This window comes from Dipodomys spectabilis, unplaced genomic scaffold, assembly GCF_019054845.1.
Source record: "Dipodomys spectabilis isolate Male_0828 unplaced genomic scaffold, ASM1905484v1 ptg000561l, whole genome shotgun sequence".
NCBI lineage: Eukaryota > Metazoa > Chordata > Mammalia > Rodentia > Heteromyidae > Dipodomys > Dipodomys spectabilis.
This window is the reverse complement of record NW_024871238.1, coordinates 86,528-105,934: the sequence shown is the minus strand read 5'-3', so window position 1 is coordinate 105,934 and position 19,407 is coordinate 86,528. Positions and strand designations below refer to the sequence as shown.

Genomic DNA, 19,407 nt, shown 5'->3' with positions numbered 1-19,407 from the left:
ACACGCTGACCACACACTGACCACACGCTGACCACATACTGACCACACGTGCTGACCACACGTGCTGACCACACACTGACCACATGCTGACCACACAGACTATACACTGACTACACGCTGACCACACACTGACCACACGCTGACCACACACTGACCACACGCTGACCACACACTGACCACATGTGCTGACCACACACTGACCACATGCTGACCACATGCTGACCACACACTGACCACATGCTGACCACACTGACCACATGCTGACCACACACGCTGACCACACACTGACCACATTGACCACGCTGGCCACACACGCTGACCGCATGCTGACCACACACTGACTATACACTGACTACACGCTGACCACACACTGACCACACGTGCTGACCACACGTGCTGACCACACGCTGACCACATGCTGACCACACACTGACTATACATTGACTACACGCTGACCACACGTGCTGACCACACACTGACCACACGCTGACCACATACTGACCACACGTGCTGACCACACGTGCTGACCACACACTGACCACACGCTGACCACATACTGACCACACGTGCTGACCACACGCTGACCACATACTGACCACACGTGCTGATCACACACTGACCACACGCTGACCACATACTGACCACACGTGCTGACCACACACTGACCACATGCTGACCACATACTGACCACACGTGCTGACCACACTCAGTGGTAGCGGTTTGCAGTTGGTGCCGTGTGCTGGAGAGCTGCTCTCTGTGCAGTGCTCGATGTTTCCCGCTTCAGTAGCCGGAGTGTAGGTGAGGACTTCATTCTGAGCACAGCATGTGCCATTGGTGCGCTCACACGATGAGCAACAATTCCCCTCTGGGTAGCCAACGTTTTCACTGTGAACAGTCACCGTGTGCATGGTGTCGGTGGCCATGGCTTCCTTCTTCCTTCCAGGGGAGGTCTGCTTCCTGCTTTACTCTGGGTGCCCTCAGGTGACAGCACGGGCTTGGTGCTTCTACTCCAGCTGGAGGCTGTACTTAGGCTTCCCTTCTGGGCAGCCACGAGGTGCTGCCCTTTCGCTGAGGGCCATGACTGCGCATGACGCTCTCACTCCAGCACTGGCTGCACGCTTGCCTTCTTACTGCGGGGGGTTTTGCCGAGGTCTTCTCTCTGGGTGCTGACTTTGTGATGGATGCTTTTGTGCTGGGCAGTGACTACGTGCTTGATGTTTTCAGCGTCTCTGTAGTGTTCAGATGTCTGACGCGCCACTCCGTTCTGATTTGTTTCTGGATGCTTTCATACCAAGTGGCAGCTGTGCTAAATGCACTTGCTCATGTTATTCAGCATTAATCATCTCTGTGCTTCCCAGTGAGTTGTAACTGCGCTTTCACTCTGCACAGAGCTGTCTTCTCCATGAAGACACTGTGCAGCTGAGTTGTCGTTCTGTGTTGGGACACTGTTCTTGGTATATTCACCATGGGTCGCGGCAGCTTATTCATTCTGGGTAATGCTATGTGCCTGGTGCTCAGTCTAGATGATGACCATTTGTGATAGTTCCATTCTAAGAGGTCACAACCTGTTGACTGCGTCCATGCCAGATGGTGGTTGTACATAATGCTTCCCCTGTGGGTGGATTCTGTGCTGGGTGAGTGAGCAGGAACTGGTGGTGTGCTTGGTGCGTTCCCTGCAGGGAGTGGTGGGGACTGAGGCTTTGATCTGAGTGGTCCATTCTTGACACTTGCACTCTAGGTAGTGGATTCTGCACAAAGTTATCCTCTGGACGGTGGACCTTGGTAGCACTTATGTGCTTGAGGTTTCACTCTGGTAGTGATGTGTGCGCAACAGTTTCACTTTGAGCCGTGGTACGTTTGGGGTCTTCATGCGGGAGCGGCAGTGTGCTTGAAGTTTTCACTTGAATATGATTCATATACTCTGTATCTGTAGTGACTGTTTATGATTTCACTCTGCTCAGTGCTCTGCCTGAGGCACGCGATCACTTTTAAATTTCAGTAGCTGTACAGAGGAGTTGCTATTCAACACGGCAGTGTATGAGCACGCTGCATCACCCCTCCCCCCCACAGCCCTCTCCCCTCACCCCTGCGTTTTGTAGGATTCGTACTGGATTCTCGCCGGCATTATCCCCACTTGCTAAGCTTGGTGGTGGTCATGTGCTGCAGCGTTCATTCTGGGTGCGCTCATCTGGCCATCGGCGTCACACGTCACAGTTTCACTCTTCCACGTGCTTGACGCCCTCGCCCCAGGGGCTGCTGTGCATCAATACTGACATCTTGGAGCCACTCTGTGCTTGATGTTTCACTATGCGTATCTACTGCTTTAAATTTTACTGTGGCATTGATGGTCTTGACTCTGTGATTGATCCATGCTCTGTGTGGAATGACTATGCATTTCATAATTAATGTATTCACTCTGCAGAGCCCCACGTTTGACTGTGTTTTAAGCTAGCACTGTGGGTAATGACTGTGTCTCAGAATCACGTAGATCAGTGCAGTGCACCGGGTAGCACAGTGTGCAAACTGCTGTCACGCAGGACAGTGCGTACAGTGCTGTGCGTGCTCTGTCAGGGGACTGAGGGTGCTTCCGGCCGCAGGCTGTGCTCGATGCATTCCCTTCTTGCCATGAGTATTTGCTTGGCATTTTCACTCTGAGGAGTGGTACGTTTTTTGGGGGTGAGCAAATTCGGCCTGAGAGGCAAGTGTTTACAGAGCAATGAAGTCCCTCCCGCCAGGGGCTTGGCCGTGCTGGCCGTGCTGCGCCGGGTTTGCTGGAGGTTCCCTGGCAGCTGGACGAAGGACTTCCTTCTCAGTGGGTTTTTACGACATGGCGCCCCTCCTTGAGAGCTCAGTTTGGAAGTCACGGCTCCAGGCCCTCTGGTCACCCTCACCCACCAGGGCTCTCTAGGAACAGAGTGAGGCCTCTTTCTCTCTCTCTCTCTCCCTCCATCCCCCCCCCCCTCTCTCCCCCCCCTCTCTCCCTCTGCACACCATGGCTCTCTGGGTACAGGGATCAGACCTCTCTCTCCACACGCCTGCCTGAAAACTTCAGCTGCACATTCCTATTCATGACCCATGTGTGGCCCTTGAACACATGCATCCCTGGACAGATAAAAGTTTTCTTTCTGAATTTGGCACACAATCTTTCACCGACTCTCTTAATTTGATTCCCTGTTCTCCTTCTTTTCTGAGACAGGATCACATCCACGAATAGTAAAAACATACTAATGAAAAAGAACTTAACATGTTCTCAGAGATCACTGATGGAGCCAACAATGCACTTGGGCGATCTTCCTTTCCATTATGAATCAGTCAACCAGATGGCTTGCAGGAATTACACAGTGCTATTGCAAGAACAAATTGATTTATTTCCTGTATGCAGGATTTCTGTTCAAGTGCACTGAAGCCGTAGCTCCCGCAGAGTGTCACACAATCGGACTATTTCATTTCAAGGTAACAACAATGTGGTCAACATGTGGTTTTGCAATGCTTTAAAGACTTCAGAAAGAATGACCGTGCAATTAATTGTTAGCCTAGCCTCCCATGCACAGTTATAACCATGCCTCTATTTCCTTTTCCTTTTTCATATATGTGTGACAGTAGCAGACTCGAGCCCAGGGCCTCACACACTGACTTGGCTGTCTCATCAAAAGCAGATCGTAAATGCAGTGGAATACCTATAAAACTCCAATATCATTCCTCATAGAATTACATTCATTACCTCAAAAGTTCATATGAAGGCAAAAGGACCTTGAATTACAAAAGCAATAACTAAGTAATGAGTATTGCTAGACATATCACAATACCAAACTTCAGATTATACTAGAGAGCCACAGAAACAAAACAGCATGGTGGTAGCATAAAAACAGGCATGAAGATCAACAGAACAATGTAGAAGCTCCAGAGGTTAAACCAGGCACTTACAGCCAACAAAGGAGCCCAAAACATACAGCGGAGAAAACAGTTTTTTTCAACCAATACTGCTGGGAAAACTAGGTAGCTGCCCTCAGGAGCTGGAAGCTGAACCTTTATCTATAACCTGTTCAAAAATCAATACCACTTGGACCAACCACCGGCACCAAACTAAGTCCTGCAACTTTAATCTACTACAAGAGTGTGTGCAAAACCACCAGAATATGTAGGTGCACGTCAATGTCTGCTGAATAATATTCTAGACACCCGGAGCATGGCATCTAACATTGACAAAGGAGGCAATATCAAATTAAAGAGTTTCTATACCACAAAATAAGCAAAATCAGAACAAAGTAACTGCCCACAGAATGAGAGAAAATCTCCAGCCAGTCAACAGAATACACGAGAACTCAAAAAACAATTAGATAACAAGAAAACAGCTATCCTACCAAAAAATGCAAGAGAACGGAGCAGACAGTTCTCATAAGAAATACATGGGAAAAAAGTGTTTGCTATCCCTGGCCATAAAGGAAATGCAAATCGAAGCCACACTGAGACCCATCTCATCCGGTCAGAATGGCCACCATGAAGAACACAAAATGGTGCGTCATGGAGAGGATGCTGGGAACGAGGATTCCGCGCACTGTGGGAGTGTTAGCTGGTGTAGACTGGTGGGATTTGTATGGTGGTTCCTCAAAGAAGTAGATCTTCTTCATAACCCTCCCACTCCACTACTGGTTTGTACCTGGAGGAGAGTGAATCCATGCACCAGAAAGACTCTTGCATAGCCACATTTATCATAACAATGTCACAATGGACAAAAAGAGACAAATAATGCAATCAGCCAGGGTTCCCAGCAACAAAGGAATGGATAAAGAAGATCTCTGTCTGTCTGTCTGTCTGTCTGTCTCTGCCCCCCACCCTCCCTTCTCTCTCTCTCTCTCTCTCTCACACACACACACACACACACATACACACACACTAGAATTCTACATAGCCATAAGGAAAAATAAAATGTTATCCTTTGCAGGAAAATGGACACAACTAGACAGCATCATACTGAGACAAGCCAAGCTCAAAAACCAAAATACCACATATATATATATATATATATATATATATATATATATATATATATATATATATATAAGCGAGGTATTTATATTCCTGGACAGGCATGTAAGTCTAAATCTATCCACATGCATAATTACTTAGATGATAAAACACAGTCCTCGAATGAAGCTGCGAGTACTCAGGAGTTGGAGAGCAGAGAATGGAAAGAGGAAGAGTCTGCCAAACTGTGTAACACATCTCAAGTACATACAAGGACATCGAAAGTGATGGCGGATGGAGGGAAGGGCAGGAATCAGACCCGGCCGGGCAGGGTCTGGTGAGGGGCCCTGGGCTAGGGGAGGCAGAAGAGTGTGGAAGACTGCTGAAATAAGTTATCTGCAACTAGTAAAGCTGACGGGGCGGGAGTGTGAGAGAGGAGGTGAAATTGATCGGAATACAGCAAAATCTCCATCAAACCTCCATCAAAGCATGCAAGTCAGGTCCTGTGGGCCGCGGCTGGTGCGAGGGGACCGACAGGGAGAGCAAGGTCAAGGTACTGCGTACGCGCCTGTGAAAACGGGGTTTTCCGGGGTTCGTGGGGGAAGGTGGTGAGGAGTGACTGAGTGTAACACTGTCCATGTAGACAAATCACAATGAACCCCTCACACAACTAACTGATGCTAACGAAACACGCAGGAGAAAGCGCACGCTCCACTCGTGTGCAGAACTCACTGCTTAGTTGGGGACACCGCCAACTTCTGCCTCTGCCCCGAACCCACTGGAGACCTGAGGCCCTGCGTCTCCTGTCCCTAGTCTCCGTGTCTACCGCCCTGCAGTGCTTCTTTGAGGGACAGAGCGGCAGTTACGGGATCAGACAGCTAGGACACTGGCGGTGGCACGCTCAGCCCTTCCCTGGGTCTGCAGTCTGCTGTAGGTTTGTTACCCTCTGATACTCACAGACTGTAGTGCTCCACTGAGCCCTCTGTCAATAGCTAACCCCCTCAATTTTTAAACATGCCTTACACCCTCAAACCACGAAGGTCACCAGTACCCAGGAGAATGAGTGGATGCATCAAAGAGGGAATTGATACGTCCCTTAAGGCTGGAAGGACCAGCAGGACCAAAAAGGGCAGCACCTCTCAGGAAAACAAACATCCTCAGAAGCTACAAAAGATGGCAATTTAAAGACACAGCCTAGGGTTCACTTCCCTAACATCAACTTATCTGACCTTTTCTGCTTGACTCAGACATATACTAGATATTGTAAATAAGGGAAACCATGGGACCTATGTTTCTCTGGGCCTGGCTTACTTCACTTATTATAATTTTTTCCAAGTCTTTCCATTACCTAACAGATGGAGCAATGTCATTCTTTCTGATAGAGGCATAGAATTCCATTGTGTATATATACCATATTTTCTTGATCCATTCATCTACTGAGGGGCATCTGGATTGGTTCCATATCTTAGCTATGGTAAATAATGCTGCAGGTGATTGTTTCTAACACATTTACAAGATTATTTCTTTGTTGCTTTGTATGTCTCTCTCCCATGGTATAATCCCTGCTTTCACTGTATTTCAGGTTGGTATAATTTGTGGAGGAGAAGGGAAAAAACAAATCGTTTAAATAGGGATACAGTTGGATCCATTGCAACAATGAGATATACAAGTTATTATATGGAAAAACAAACTTTACAACTTTATTGCGGGGGGAGGAGGGCTGGGGGGGCAGGGTAGGATGGGAAGGGATGGGAAGAGGGGAAACAAAGGAGGAGGCTACAATGCTTGATAAGAAATGTACTCATTATCTTGCCCAGGTAATTGTAACCCCTCTGTACAGTATTTTCACAATAAAAAAAAAAAAAGACACGGTCTAGTCAACATCTTGCATTTTTTATCACTTAAAATACTTCATTACCTGACCACCAGCTGTGACCCTTACCTGCCTGGCCTTTGAATATCTTGGATATGACGACAGGAACTCTATGCTCAGCCCCACCCTGAAGGAGAGATCGTTGAAGCAGCCAGTCAAAGGGCTGGCGGGTGGCACCTCCCGGGAAGCAAGGGAAGAAGGAAACAAAGCTCTGCCCTACCTTGATACTCAGGCCCAGGCCGCCCACGGGCTGTCGCCGAAGAGTCACGGTTCTGTGCTTTAGAAAACGTTAAGAAAAAGGAAGTTTAAGCTCAAATATATAATCTGAAAAAAGGAAAATGCACAATACACACGTAGCTATTTTAATTTCTGAAAGTAATTGCAAAACCAGAATATAACAAAAGTTTAGAATACCATATATTTTAATCAATGTCACCACTTTTAGCATTTTCAGGGGTCCAGAAGGGAAGAAACGGCAGGGACCAACCTACAAGGCTTATAAGAAAAGCTTCCAGACAAGAGAGCATGGGAGACCCAGTCAGCATACACCACAGACTCACCAGAGTCAACCCACACTCCAACAGCCATCCCCACCAGAAAGTCAGACCACCTCACAGTCATCCCCACCAGACAGTGAGACCACCTCACAGTCATCCACACCAGACAGCCAGACCACCTCACAGTCATCCCACCAGACAGCCAGACCACCTCACAGTCATCCCCACCAGACAGCCAGACCACCTCACAATCATCCCCACCAGACAGCCAGACCACCTTACAATCATCCCCACCAGACAGCCAGACCACCTCACAGTCATCCACAACAGACAGCCAGACCACCTCACAGTCATCTCACCAGACAGCCAGACCACCTCACAGTCATCCCACCAGACAGCCAGACCACCTCACAGTCATCCCCAGCAGACAGCCAGACCACCTCACAGTCATCCCACCAGACAGTGAGACCACCTCACAGTCATCCCACCAGACAGCCAGACCACCTCACAGTCATCCCACCAGACAGCCAGACCACCTCACAGTCATCCCCAATAGACAGCCAGACCACCTCATGGTCATCCCCACCAGACAGTGAGACCACCTCACAGTCATCCCCAATAGACAGCCAGACCACCTCACAGTCATCCCACCAGACAGACCACCTTATAGTCATCCCCACCAGACAGCCAGACCACCTCACAGTCATCCCACCAGACAGCCAGACCACCTCACAGTCATCCCCAATAGACAGCCAGACCACCTCACAGCCATCCCACCAGACAGCCAGACCACCTCACAGTCATCCCACCAGACAGCCAGACCACCTCACAGTCATCCCCAATAGACAGCCAGACCACCTCACAGTCATCCCACCAGACAGCCAGACCACCTCACAGTCATCCCCACCAGACAGCCAGACCACCTCACAGCCATCCCATCAGACAGCCAGACCACCTCACAGTCATCCCACCAGACAGCCAGACCACCTCACAGTCATCCCCACCAGACAGCCAGACCACCTCACAGTCATCCCCAGCAGACAGCCAGACCACCTCACAGTCATCCCACCAGACAGACCACCTTACAGTCATCCCACCAGATAGCCAGACCACATCACAGTCATCCCATCAGACAGCCAGACCACCTCACAGTCATCCCACCAGACAGCCAGACCACCTCACAGTCATCCCCACCAGACAGTGAGACTACCTCACAGTCATCTCACCAGACAGCCAGACCACCTCACAGTCATCCCCAGCAGACAGTCAGACCACCTCACAGTCATCCCACCAGACAGTGAGACCACCTCACAGTCATCCCAACAGACAGCCAGACCACCTCACAGTCATCCCACCAGACAGTCAGACCACATCACAGTCATCCCCACCAGACAGTGAGACTACCTCACAGTCATCCCCATCAGACAGCCAGACCACCTCACAGTCACCCCATCAGACAGTCATACCACCTCACAGTCATCCCCACCAGACAGTCAGACCACCTCACAGTCATCCCACCAGCCAGACCACCTCACAGTCATCCCCACCAGACAGTCAGACCACCTCACAGTCATCCCACCAGACAGCCAGACCACCTCACAGTCATCCCACCAGACAGCCAGACCACCTCACAGTCATCCCACCAGACAGTCAGACCACCTCACAGTCATCCCACCAGACAGCCAGACCACCTCACAGTCATCCCACCAGACAGCCAGACCACCTCACAGTCATCCGCAGCAGAGTCACTCACTATCACCTGAACTTCAGTGATAGCACAATGGTATATATATATATATGTATATGTATATATATATATATATATATATATATATATCAGAGAAAATACATTTCTCCCTTTAAATCCTTATCAAATTATAATATTTTAACATAACATTACTGACATTTAGAATTTCCAGGAGTAATCTTGAGACAACTTGAGTGTTCTTAATATTTCAAAGGAAATATGATAATAATTCATCATGTTCAGCAAAATGAGTTAGAAAAATACCTTTAATATTTGTTTAAGAAAACTGGATGAAACTATTGTCTATTTTCCAGGTAAGCCAAAGAGATTTTTTAATATTTATTGTATAAAGGGAGTTACAACATTACTTTCTATAAATATGAACTATCCATTTAATTATCTCTAAAACTTGTTTCTATTCCTGAAGAGTATATACTGTGTAGGAAGTTTCAGTGGACTGAAGTGCATCCCCTTAAAATTCAGAAGATGAATTCTTTTTGTTTTTTTTGTTTTTCGGTTAGTCCTAGGGCTTGAATCAAGGTCAGGACACTGTCCCCTATGTTTCTTGTGTTTTTTTGGGTCAAGACTAGTATCTATCACTTCAATCAAAGCTTCACTTCAGGCATTTATGGTGGTCAACTGGTAAGGCTGTCCCTGAAGATGATGTGCACATGTACACTGTCCTGTAGGACTGTCCCTGAAGGTGACGTATACATGTACAATGTTCTGGGAGGACTGTCCCTGAAGGTGACATGTACATGTACACTGTCCCGGGAGGACTGTCCCTGAAGGTGACGTGTACATGCACACTGTCCTAGGAGGACCATTTCTGAAGGTGACGTGTACATGTACACTGTCCTGTAGGACTGTCCCTGAAGGTGACGTGTACATGTACACTTTCCTAGGAGGACCGTTTGGAGGGTGACGTGTACATGTACACTGTCCTGTAGGACTGTCCCTGAAGGTGACATGTACATGTACACTGTCCTGTAGGACTGTCCCTGAAGGTGATGTGTACATGTACACTGTCCTGTAGGACTGTCCCTGAAGGTGATGTGAACATGTACACTGTCCTGGGAGGACTGTCCCAGAAGGTGACGTGTACACGTACACTGTCCTGTGAGGGCTGCCCCAAGCCGTCCACAGGCACTTACGTTGGCACAGGGAGGGCTGCCCCCTATGCAGACGATGTCTTGCCGCTGAATGGTCAGGGCCTCGGGCGTGAGCTTTAGGCGGACATCATAGGTGTTGTCTGAGGCCTCGTCATACAGCAGGGCCAGGGACGTTTTGCTCTGTGGAGAAAAGGCAGAAGCTGGTACAAGTGGCCGGAGTGCAGTCACCCTGGGGGAACTCAGTGCCCGCCCCGGCTGACAGCCTCCTCGACCGCGGGCAACACCTCACTGGCTGCAACCTGTGCTTGTACGGCTTGTTGAAACACAACCCGATAGCCAAAAAAGACTCTGGAACCCCACACTCTGGGCATTCAAGCTTGCTAAGTCCCTGCGATACACTTCACACACCACTGTCCTCCGCACAGTCCCAGCACACACAGCTGCTAGGACACAGGGCACAACCACGGGAGACACTGTAAATCCCACTGTCCTCCACATAGTCCCAGCACACACACAGCTGCTAGGACACAGAGCACACCCACGGGAGACACTGTAAATCGCACTGTATTCCACACAGTCCCACCACACAGCTGCTAGGACACAGGGCACACACACGGGAGACAGTGTAAATCCCACTGTCCTCCACACAGTCCCACCACACACAGCTGCTAGGACACAGAGCACACCCACGGGAGACAGTGTAAATCCCACTGTCCTCCACACAGTCCCACCACACACACAGCTGCTAGGACACAGAGCACACCCACGGGAGAAACTGTAAATCCCACTGTCCTCCACACAATCCCAGCACACACACAGCTGCTAGGACACAGAGCACACCCACGGGAGACACTGTAAATCCCACTGTCCTCCACACAGTCCCACCACACAGCTGCTAGGACACAGAGCACACCCACGGGAGACACTGTAAATCCCACTGTCCTCCACACAGTCCCAGCACACACACAGCTGCTAGGACACAGAGCACACCCACGGGAAACACTGTAAATCCCACTGTCCTCCACACAGTCCCACCACACAGTTGCTAGGACACAGAGCACACCCACGGGAGACACTGTAAATCCCACTGTCCTCCACACAGTCCCAGCTCACAGCTGCTAGGACACAGAGCACACCCACGGGAGACACTGTAAATCCCACTGTCCTCCACACAGTCCCACCACACAGCTGCTAGGACACAGAGCACACCCACGGGAGACACTGTAAATCCCACTGTCCTCCACACAGTCCCACCACACAGCTGCTAGGACACAGAGCACACCCACGGGGGGCAGTGTAAATCCCACTGTCCTCCACACAGTCCCACCACACACAGCTGCTAGGACACAGAGCACACCCACGGGAGACACTGTAAATCCCACTGTCCTCCACACAGTCCCACCACACACAGCTGCTAGGACACAGAGCACACCCACAGGAGAAACTGTAAATCCCACTGTCCTCCAAACAGTCCCAGCACACAGCTGCTAGGACACAGAGCACACCCACAGGAGAAACTGTAACTCCCACTGTCCTCCACACAGTCCCAGCACACAGCTGCTAGGACACAGCGCACACCCACGGGAGACACTGTAAATCCCACTGTCCTCCACACAGTCCCACCACACACACAGCTGCTAGGACACAGAGCACACCCACGGGAGACACTGTAAATCCCACTGTCCTCCACACAGTCCCACCACACAGCTGCTAGGACACAGAGCACACCCACGGGAGACACTGTAAATCCCACTGTCCTCCACACAGTCCCAGCACACACACAGCTGCTAGGACACAGCGCACACCCACGGGAGACACTGTAAATCCCACTGTCCTCCACACAGTCCCACCACACACAGCTGCTAGGACACAGAGCACACCCACGGGAGAGACTGTAAATCCCACTGTCCTCCACACAGTCCCACACACACAGCTGCTAGGACACAGAGCACACCCACGGGAGACACTGTAAATCCCACTGTCCTCCACACAGTCCCACCACACAGCTGCTAGGACACAGAGCACACCCACGGGAGACACTGTAAATCCCACTGTCCTCCACACAGTCCCACCACACAGCTGCTAGGACACAGAGCACACCCACGGGAGACAGTGTAAATCCCACTGTCCTCCACACAGTCCCACCACACACAGCTGCTAGGACACAGAGCACACCCACGGGAGACAGTGTAAATCCTACTGTCCTCCACACAGTCCCACCACACAGCTGCTAGGACACAGAGCACACCCACGGGAGACACTGTAAATCCCACTGTCCTCCACACAGTCCCACCACACAGCTGCTAGGACACAGAGCACACCCACGGGAGACACTGTAAATCCCACTGTCCTCCACACAGTCCCACCACACAGCTGCTAGGACACAGAGCACACCCACGGGAGACACTGTAAATCCCACTGTCCTCCACACAGTCCCACCACACACAGCTGCTAGGACACAGCGCACACCCACGGGAGACAGTGTAAATCCTACTGTCCTCCACACAGTCCCACCACACACAGCTGCTAGGACACAGAGCACACCCACGGGAAACACTGTAAATCGCACTGTATTCCACACAGTCCCACCACACAGCTGCTAGGACACAGCGCACACCCACGGGAGACAGTGTAAATCCCACTGTCCTCCACACAGTCCCACCACACAGCTGCTAGGACACAGAGCACACCCACGGGAGACAGTGTAAATCCCACTGTCCTCCACACAGTCCCACCACACAGCTGCTAGGACACAGAGCACACCCACGGGAGACACTGTAAATCCCACTGTCCTCCACACAGTCCCAGCACACACAGCTGCTAGGACACAGCGCACACCCACGGGAGACACTGTAAATCCCACTGTCCTCCACACAGTCCCACCACACACAGCTGCTAGGACACAGAGCACACCCACGGGAGACACTGTAAATCCCACTGTCCTCCACACAGTCCCACCACACACAGCTGCTAGGACACAGAGCACACCCACGGGAAACACTGTAAATCCCACTGTCCTCCACACAGTCCCACCGCACACAGCTGCTAGGACACAGCGCACACCCACGGGAGACAGTGTAAATCCCACTGTCCTCCACACAGTCCCACCACACAGCTGCTAGGACACAGAGCACACCCACGGGAGACAGTGTAAATCCCACTGTCCTCCACACAGTCCCACCACACACAGCTGCTAGGACACAGAGCACACCCACGGGAGACACTGTAAATCCCACTGTCCTCCACACAGTCCCACCACACACACAGCTGCTAGGACACAGAGCACACCCACGGGAGACACTGTAAATCCCACTGTCCTCCACACAGTCCCACCACACACAGCTGCTAGGACACAGCGCACACCCACGGGAGACAGTGTAAATCCCACTGTCCTCCACACAGTCCCAGCACACAGCTGCTAGGACACAGAGCACACCCACGGGAGACAGTGTAAATCCCACTGTCCTCCACACAGTCCCACCACACACAGCTGCTAGGACACAGAGCACACCCACGGGAGACACTGTAAATCCCACTGTCCTCCACACAGTCCCACCACACACAGCTGCTAGGACACAGAGCACACCCACGGGAGACACTGTAAATCCCACTGTCCTCCACACAGTCCCACCACACACACACAGCTGCTAGGACACAGCGCACACCCACGGGAGACACTGTAAATCCCACTGTCCTCCACACAGTCCCACCACACACACAGCTGCTAGGACACAGAGCACACCCACGGGAGACACTGTAAATCCCACTGTCCTCCACACAGTCACACCACACACACAGCTGCTAGGACACAGAGCACACCCACGGGAGACACTGTAAATCCCACTGTCCTCCACACAGTCCCACCACACAGCTGCTAGGACACAGAGCACACCCACGGGAGGCAGTGTAAATCCCACTGTCCTCCACACAGTCCCAGCACACACACAGCTGCTAGGACACAGAGCACACCCACGGGAGACACTGTAAATCCCACTGTCCTCCACACAGTCCCAGCACACACAGCTGCTAGGACACAGAGCACACCCACGGGAGGCAGTGTAAATCCCACTGTCCTCCACACAGTCCCAGCACACACACAGCTGCTAGGACACAGAGCACACCCACGGGAGACACTGTAAATCCCACTGTCCTCCACACAGTCCCAGCACACACAGCTGCTAGGACACAGAGCACACCCACGGGAGACAGTGTAAATCCCACTGTCCTCCACACAGTCCCAGCACACACACAGCTGCTAGGACACAGAGCACACCCACGGGAGACACTGTAAATCCCACTGTCCTCCACACAGTCCCACCACACACAGCTGCTAGGACACAGAGCACACCCACGGGAGACAGTGTAAATCCCACTGTCCTCCACACAGTCCCACCACACACACAGCTGCTAGGACACAGAGCACACCCACGGGAGACACTGTAAATCCCACTGTCCTCCACACAGTCCCACCGCACACAGCGGCTAGGACACAGAGCACACCCACGGGAGACACTGTAAATCCCACTGTCCTCCACACAGTCCCAGCACACACAGCTGCTAGGATACAGAGCACACCCACGGGAGACACTGTAAATCCCACTTTCCTCCACACAGTCCCAGCACACACACAGCTGCTAGGACACAGAGCACACCCACGGGAGACAGTGTAAATCCCACTTTCCTCCACACAGTCCCAGCACACACAGTTGCTAGGACACAGAGCACACCCACGGGAGGCAGTGTAAATCCCACTGTCCTCCACACAGTCCCAGCACACACAGCTGCTAGGACACAGAGCACACCCACTGGAGACAGTGTAAATCCCACTGTCCTCCACACAGTCCCAGCACACAGCTGCTAGGACACAGAGCACACCCACGGGAGACAGTGTAAATCCCACTGTCCTCCACACAGTCCCAGCACACAGCTGCTAGGACACAGAGCACACCCACGGGAGACAGTGTAAATCCCACTGTCCTCCACACAGTCCCAGCACACACAGCTGCTAGGACACAGAGCACACCCACTGGAGACAGTGTAAATCCCACTGTCCTCCACACAGTCCCAGCACACAGCTGCTAGGACACAGAGCACACCCACGGGAGACACTGTAAATCCCACTGTCCTCCACACAGTCCCACCACACACAGCTGCTAGGACACAGCGCACACCCACGGGAGACAGTGTAAATCCCACTGTCCTCCACACAGTCCCACCACACAGCTGCTAGGACACAGAGCACACCCACGGGAGACACTGTAAATCCCACTGTCCTCCACACAGTCCCACCACACAGCTGCTAGGACACAGAGCACACCCACGGGAGGCAGTGTAAATCCCACTGTCCTCCACACAGTCCCACCACACACACAGCTGCTAGGACACAGCGCACACCCACGGGAGACAGTGTAAATCCCACTGTCCTCCACACAGTCCCACCTCACACACAGCTGCTAGGACACAGAGCACACCCACGGGAGACACTGTAAATCCCACTGTCCTCCACACAGTCCCACCTCACACACAGCTGCTAGGACACAGGGCACATCCACGGGAGTCACTGTAAATCCCACTGTCCTCCACACAGTCCCACCACACACAGCTGCTAGGACACAGAGCACACCCACGGGAGACAATGTAAATCCCACTGTCCTCCACACAGTCCCACCTGACACAGCTGCTAGGACACAGAGCACACCCACGGGAGACACAGTAAATCCCACTGTCCTCCACACAGTCCCACCTCACACACACAGCTGCTAGGACACAGAGCACACCCACGGGAGACAGTGTAAATCCCACTGTCCTCCACACAGTCCCAGCTCACACACAGCTGCTAGGACACAGAGCACACCCACGGGAGACACTGTAAATCCCACTGTCCTCCACACAGTCCCACCACACACACAGCTGCTAGGACACAGAGCACACCCACGGGAGACACTGTAAATCCCACTGTCCTCCACACAGTCCCACCACACACACAGCTGCTAGGACACAGAGCACACCCACGGGAGGCACTGTAAATCCCACTGTCCTCCACACAGTCCCACCACACAGCTGCTAGGACACAGAGCACACCCACGGGAGACACTGTAAATCCCACTGTCCTCCACACAGTCCCACCACACACACAGCTGCTAGGACACAGCGCACACCCACGGGAGACACTGTAAATCCCACTGTCCTCCACACAGTCCCAGCACACACACAGCTGCTAGGACACAGAGCACACCCACGGGAGACAGTGTAAATCCCACTGTCCTCCACACAGTCCCACCACACAGCTGCTAGGACACAGGGCACATCCACGGGAGTCACTGTAAATCCCACTGTCCTCCACACAGTCCCACCACACACAGCTGCTAGGACACAGAGCACACCCACGGGAGACACTGTAAATCCCACTGTCCTCCAAACAGTCCCACCACACACAGCTGCTAGGACACAGCGCACACCCACGGGAGACACTGTAAATCCCACTGTCCTCCACACAGTCCCACCACACACACAGCTGCTAGGACACAGAGCACACCCACGGGAGACACTGTAAATCCCACTGTCCTCCACACAGTCACACCACACACACAGCTGCTAGGACACAGAGCACACCCACGGGAGACACTGTAAATCCCACTGTCCTCCACACAGTCCCAGCACACACAGCTGCTAGGAAACAGAGCACACCCACGGGAGGCAGTGTAAATCCCACTGTCCTCCACACAGTCCCACCACACACACAGCTGCTAGGACACAGAGCACACCCACGGGAGACACTGTAAATCCCACTGTCCTCCACACAGTCCCACCACACACAGCTGCTAGGACACAGAGCACACCCACGGGAGACACTGTAAATCCCACTGTCCTCCACACAGTCCCACCACACAGCTGCTAGGACACAGAGCACACCCACGGGAGACACTGTAAATCCCACTGTTCTCCACACAGTCCCACCACACAGCTGCTAGGACACAGAGCACACCCACGGGAGACACTGTAAATCCCACTGTCCTCCACACAGTCCCACCACACACACAGCTGCTAGGACACAGCGCACACCCAAGGGAGACAGTGTAAATCCCACTGTCCTCCACACAGTCCCACCACACACACAGCTGCTAGGACACAGAGCACACCCACGGGAGACAGTGTAAATCCCACTGTCCTCCACACAGTCCCACCACACAGCTGCTAGGACACAGAGCACACCCACGGGAGACAGTGTAAATCCCACTGTCCTCCACACAGTCCCACCACACACACAGCTGCTAGGACACAGAGCACACCCACGGGAGACACTGTAAATCCCACTGTCCTCCACACAGTCCCACCACACACAGCTGCTAGGACACAGAGCACACCCACGGGAGACACTGTAAATCCCACTGTCCTCCACACAGTCCCACCACACACAGCTGCTAGGACACAGAGCACACTCACGGGAGACACTGTAAATCCCACTGTCCTCCACACAGTCCCACCACACAGCTGCTAGGACACAGAGCACACCCACGGGAGACAGTGTAAATCCCACTGTCCTCCACACAGTCCCACCGCACAGCTGCTAGGACACAGGGCACACCCACGGGAGACACTGTAAATCCCACTGTCCTCCACACAGTCCCAGCACACACAGCTGCTAGGACACAGAGCACACCCACGGGAGACACTGTAAATCCCACTGTCCTCCACACAGTCCCAGCACACAGCTGCTAGGACACAGCGCACACCCACGGGAGACACTGTAAATCCCACTGTCCTCCACACAGTCCCAGCACACACACAGCTGCTAGGACACAGAGCACACCCACGGGAGACACTGTAAATCCCACTGTCCTCCACACAGTCCCACCACACAGCTGCTAGGACACAGAGCACACCCACGGGAGACAGTGTAAATCCCACTGTCCTCCACACAGTCCCACCACACACACAGCTGCTAGGACACAGAGCACACCCACGGGAGACAGTGTAAATCCCACTGTCCTCCACACAGTCCCACCTGACACACAGCTGCTAGGACACAGAGCACACCCACGGGAGACAGTGTAAATCCCACTGTCCTCCACACAGTCCCAGCACACACACAGCTGCTAGGACACAGAGCACACCCACGGGAGACACTGTAAATCCCACTGTCCTCCACACAGTCCCACCACACACACAGCTGCTAGGACACAGAGCACACCCACGGGAGACACTGTAAATCCCACTGTCCTCCACACAGTCCCACCACACACACAGCTGCTAGGACACAGAGCACACCCACGGGAGACAGTGTAAATCCCACTGTCCTCCACACAGTCCCAGCACACACACAGCTGCTAGGACACAGAGCACACCCACGGGAGACACTGTAAATCCCACTGTCCTCCACACAGTCCCAGCACACACACAGCTGCTAGGACACAGAGCACACCCACGGGAGACACTGTAAATCCCACTGTCCTCCACACAGTCCCAGCACACAGCTGCTAGGACACAGGGCACACCCACGGGAGACAGTGTAAATCCCACTGTCCTCCACACAGTCCCACCACACACACAGCTGCTAGGACACAGAGCACACCCACGGGAGACACTGTAAATCCCACTGTCCTCCACACAGTCCCACCACACACAGCTGCTAGGACACAGAGCACACCCACAGGAGACACTGTAAATCCCACTGTCCTCCACACAGTCCCACCACACACACAGCTGCTAGGACACAGAGCACACCCACGGGAGACACTGTAAATCCCACTGTCCTCCACACAGTCCCACCACACACAGCTGCTAGGACACAGAGCACACCCACGGGAGGCACTGTAAATCCCACTGTCCTCCACACAGTCCCACCACACAGCTGCTAGGACACAGAGCACACCCACGGGAGACACTGTAAATCCCACTGTCCTCCACACAGTCCCAGCACACACAGCTGCTAGGACACAGCGCACACCCACGGGAGACACTGTAAATCCCACTGTCCTCCACACAGTCCCAGCACACACAGCTGTTAGGACACAGCGCACACCCACGGGAGACACTGTAAATCCCACTGTCCTCCACACAGTCCCACCACACACACAGCTGCTAGGACACAGCGCACACCCACGGGAGACACTGTAAATCCCACTGTCCTCCACACAGTCCCAGCACACACACAGCTGCTAGGACACAGAGCACACCCACGGGAGACAGTGTAAATCCCACTGTCCTCCACAC

The 19,407-nt window shown here is 52.6% G+C and overlaps 1 protein-coding gene across 1 annotated transcript in view; it reads right to left on the bottom strand.

Annotated features, from left to right (window-relative positions):
• The window catches only part of Sntg2 (syntrophin gamma 2), a 189,229-nt gene that overhangs the window by 120,950 nt on the left and 48,872 nt on the right, over positions 1-19,407 (bottom strand). The window contains exons 4-6 of the mRNA XM_042670490.1: positions 10,237-10,374; positions 7,059-7,115; positions 6,908-6,965 (exon numbers count right to left, since the gene is read on the bottom strand). Coding sequence (XP_042526424.1) covers positions 6,908-6,965; positions 7,059-7,115; positions 10,237-10,374 — 253 coding nt within the window. The remainder of the gene's footprint in view (positions 1-6,907; positions 6,966-7,058; positions 7,116-10,236; positions 10,375-19,407) is intronic.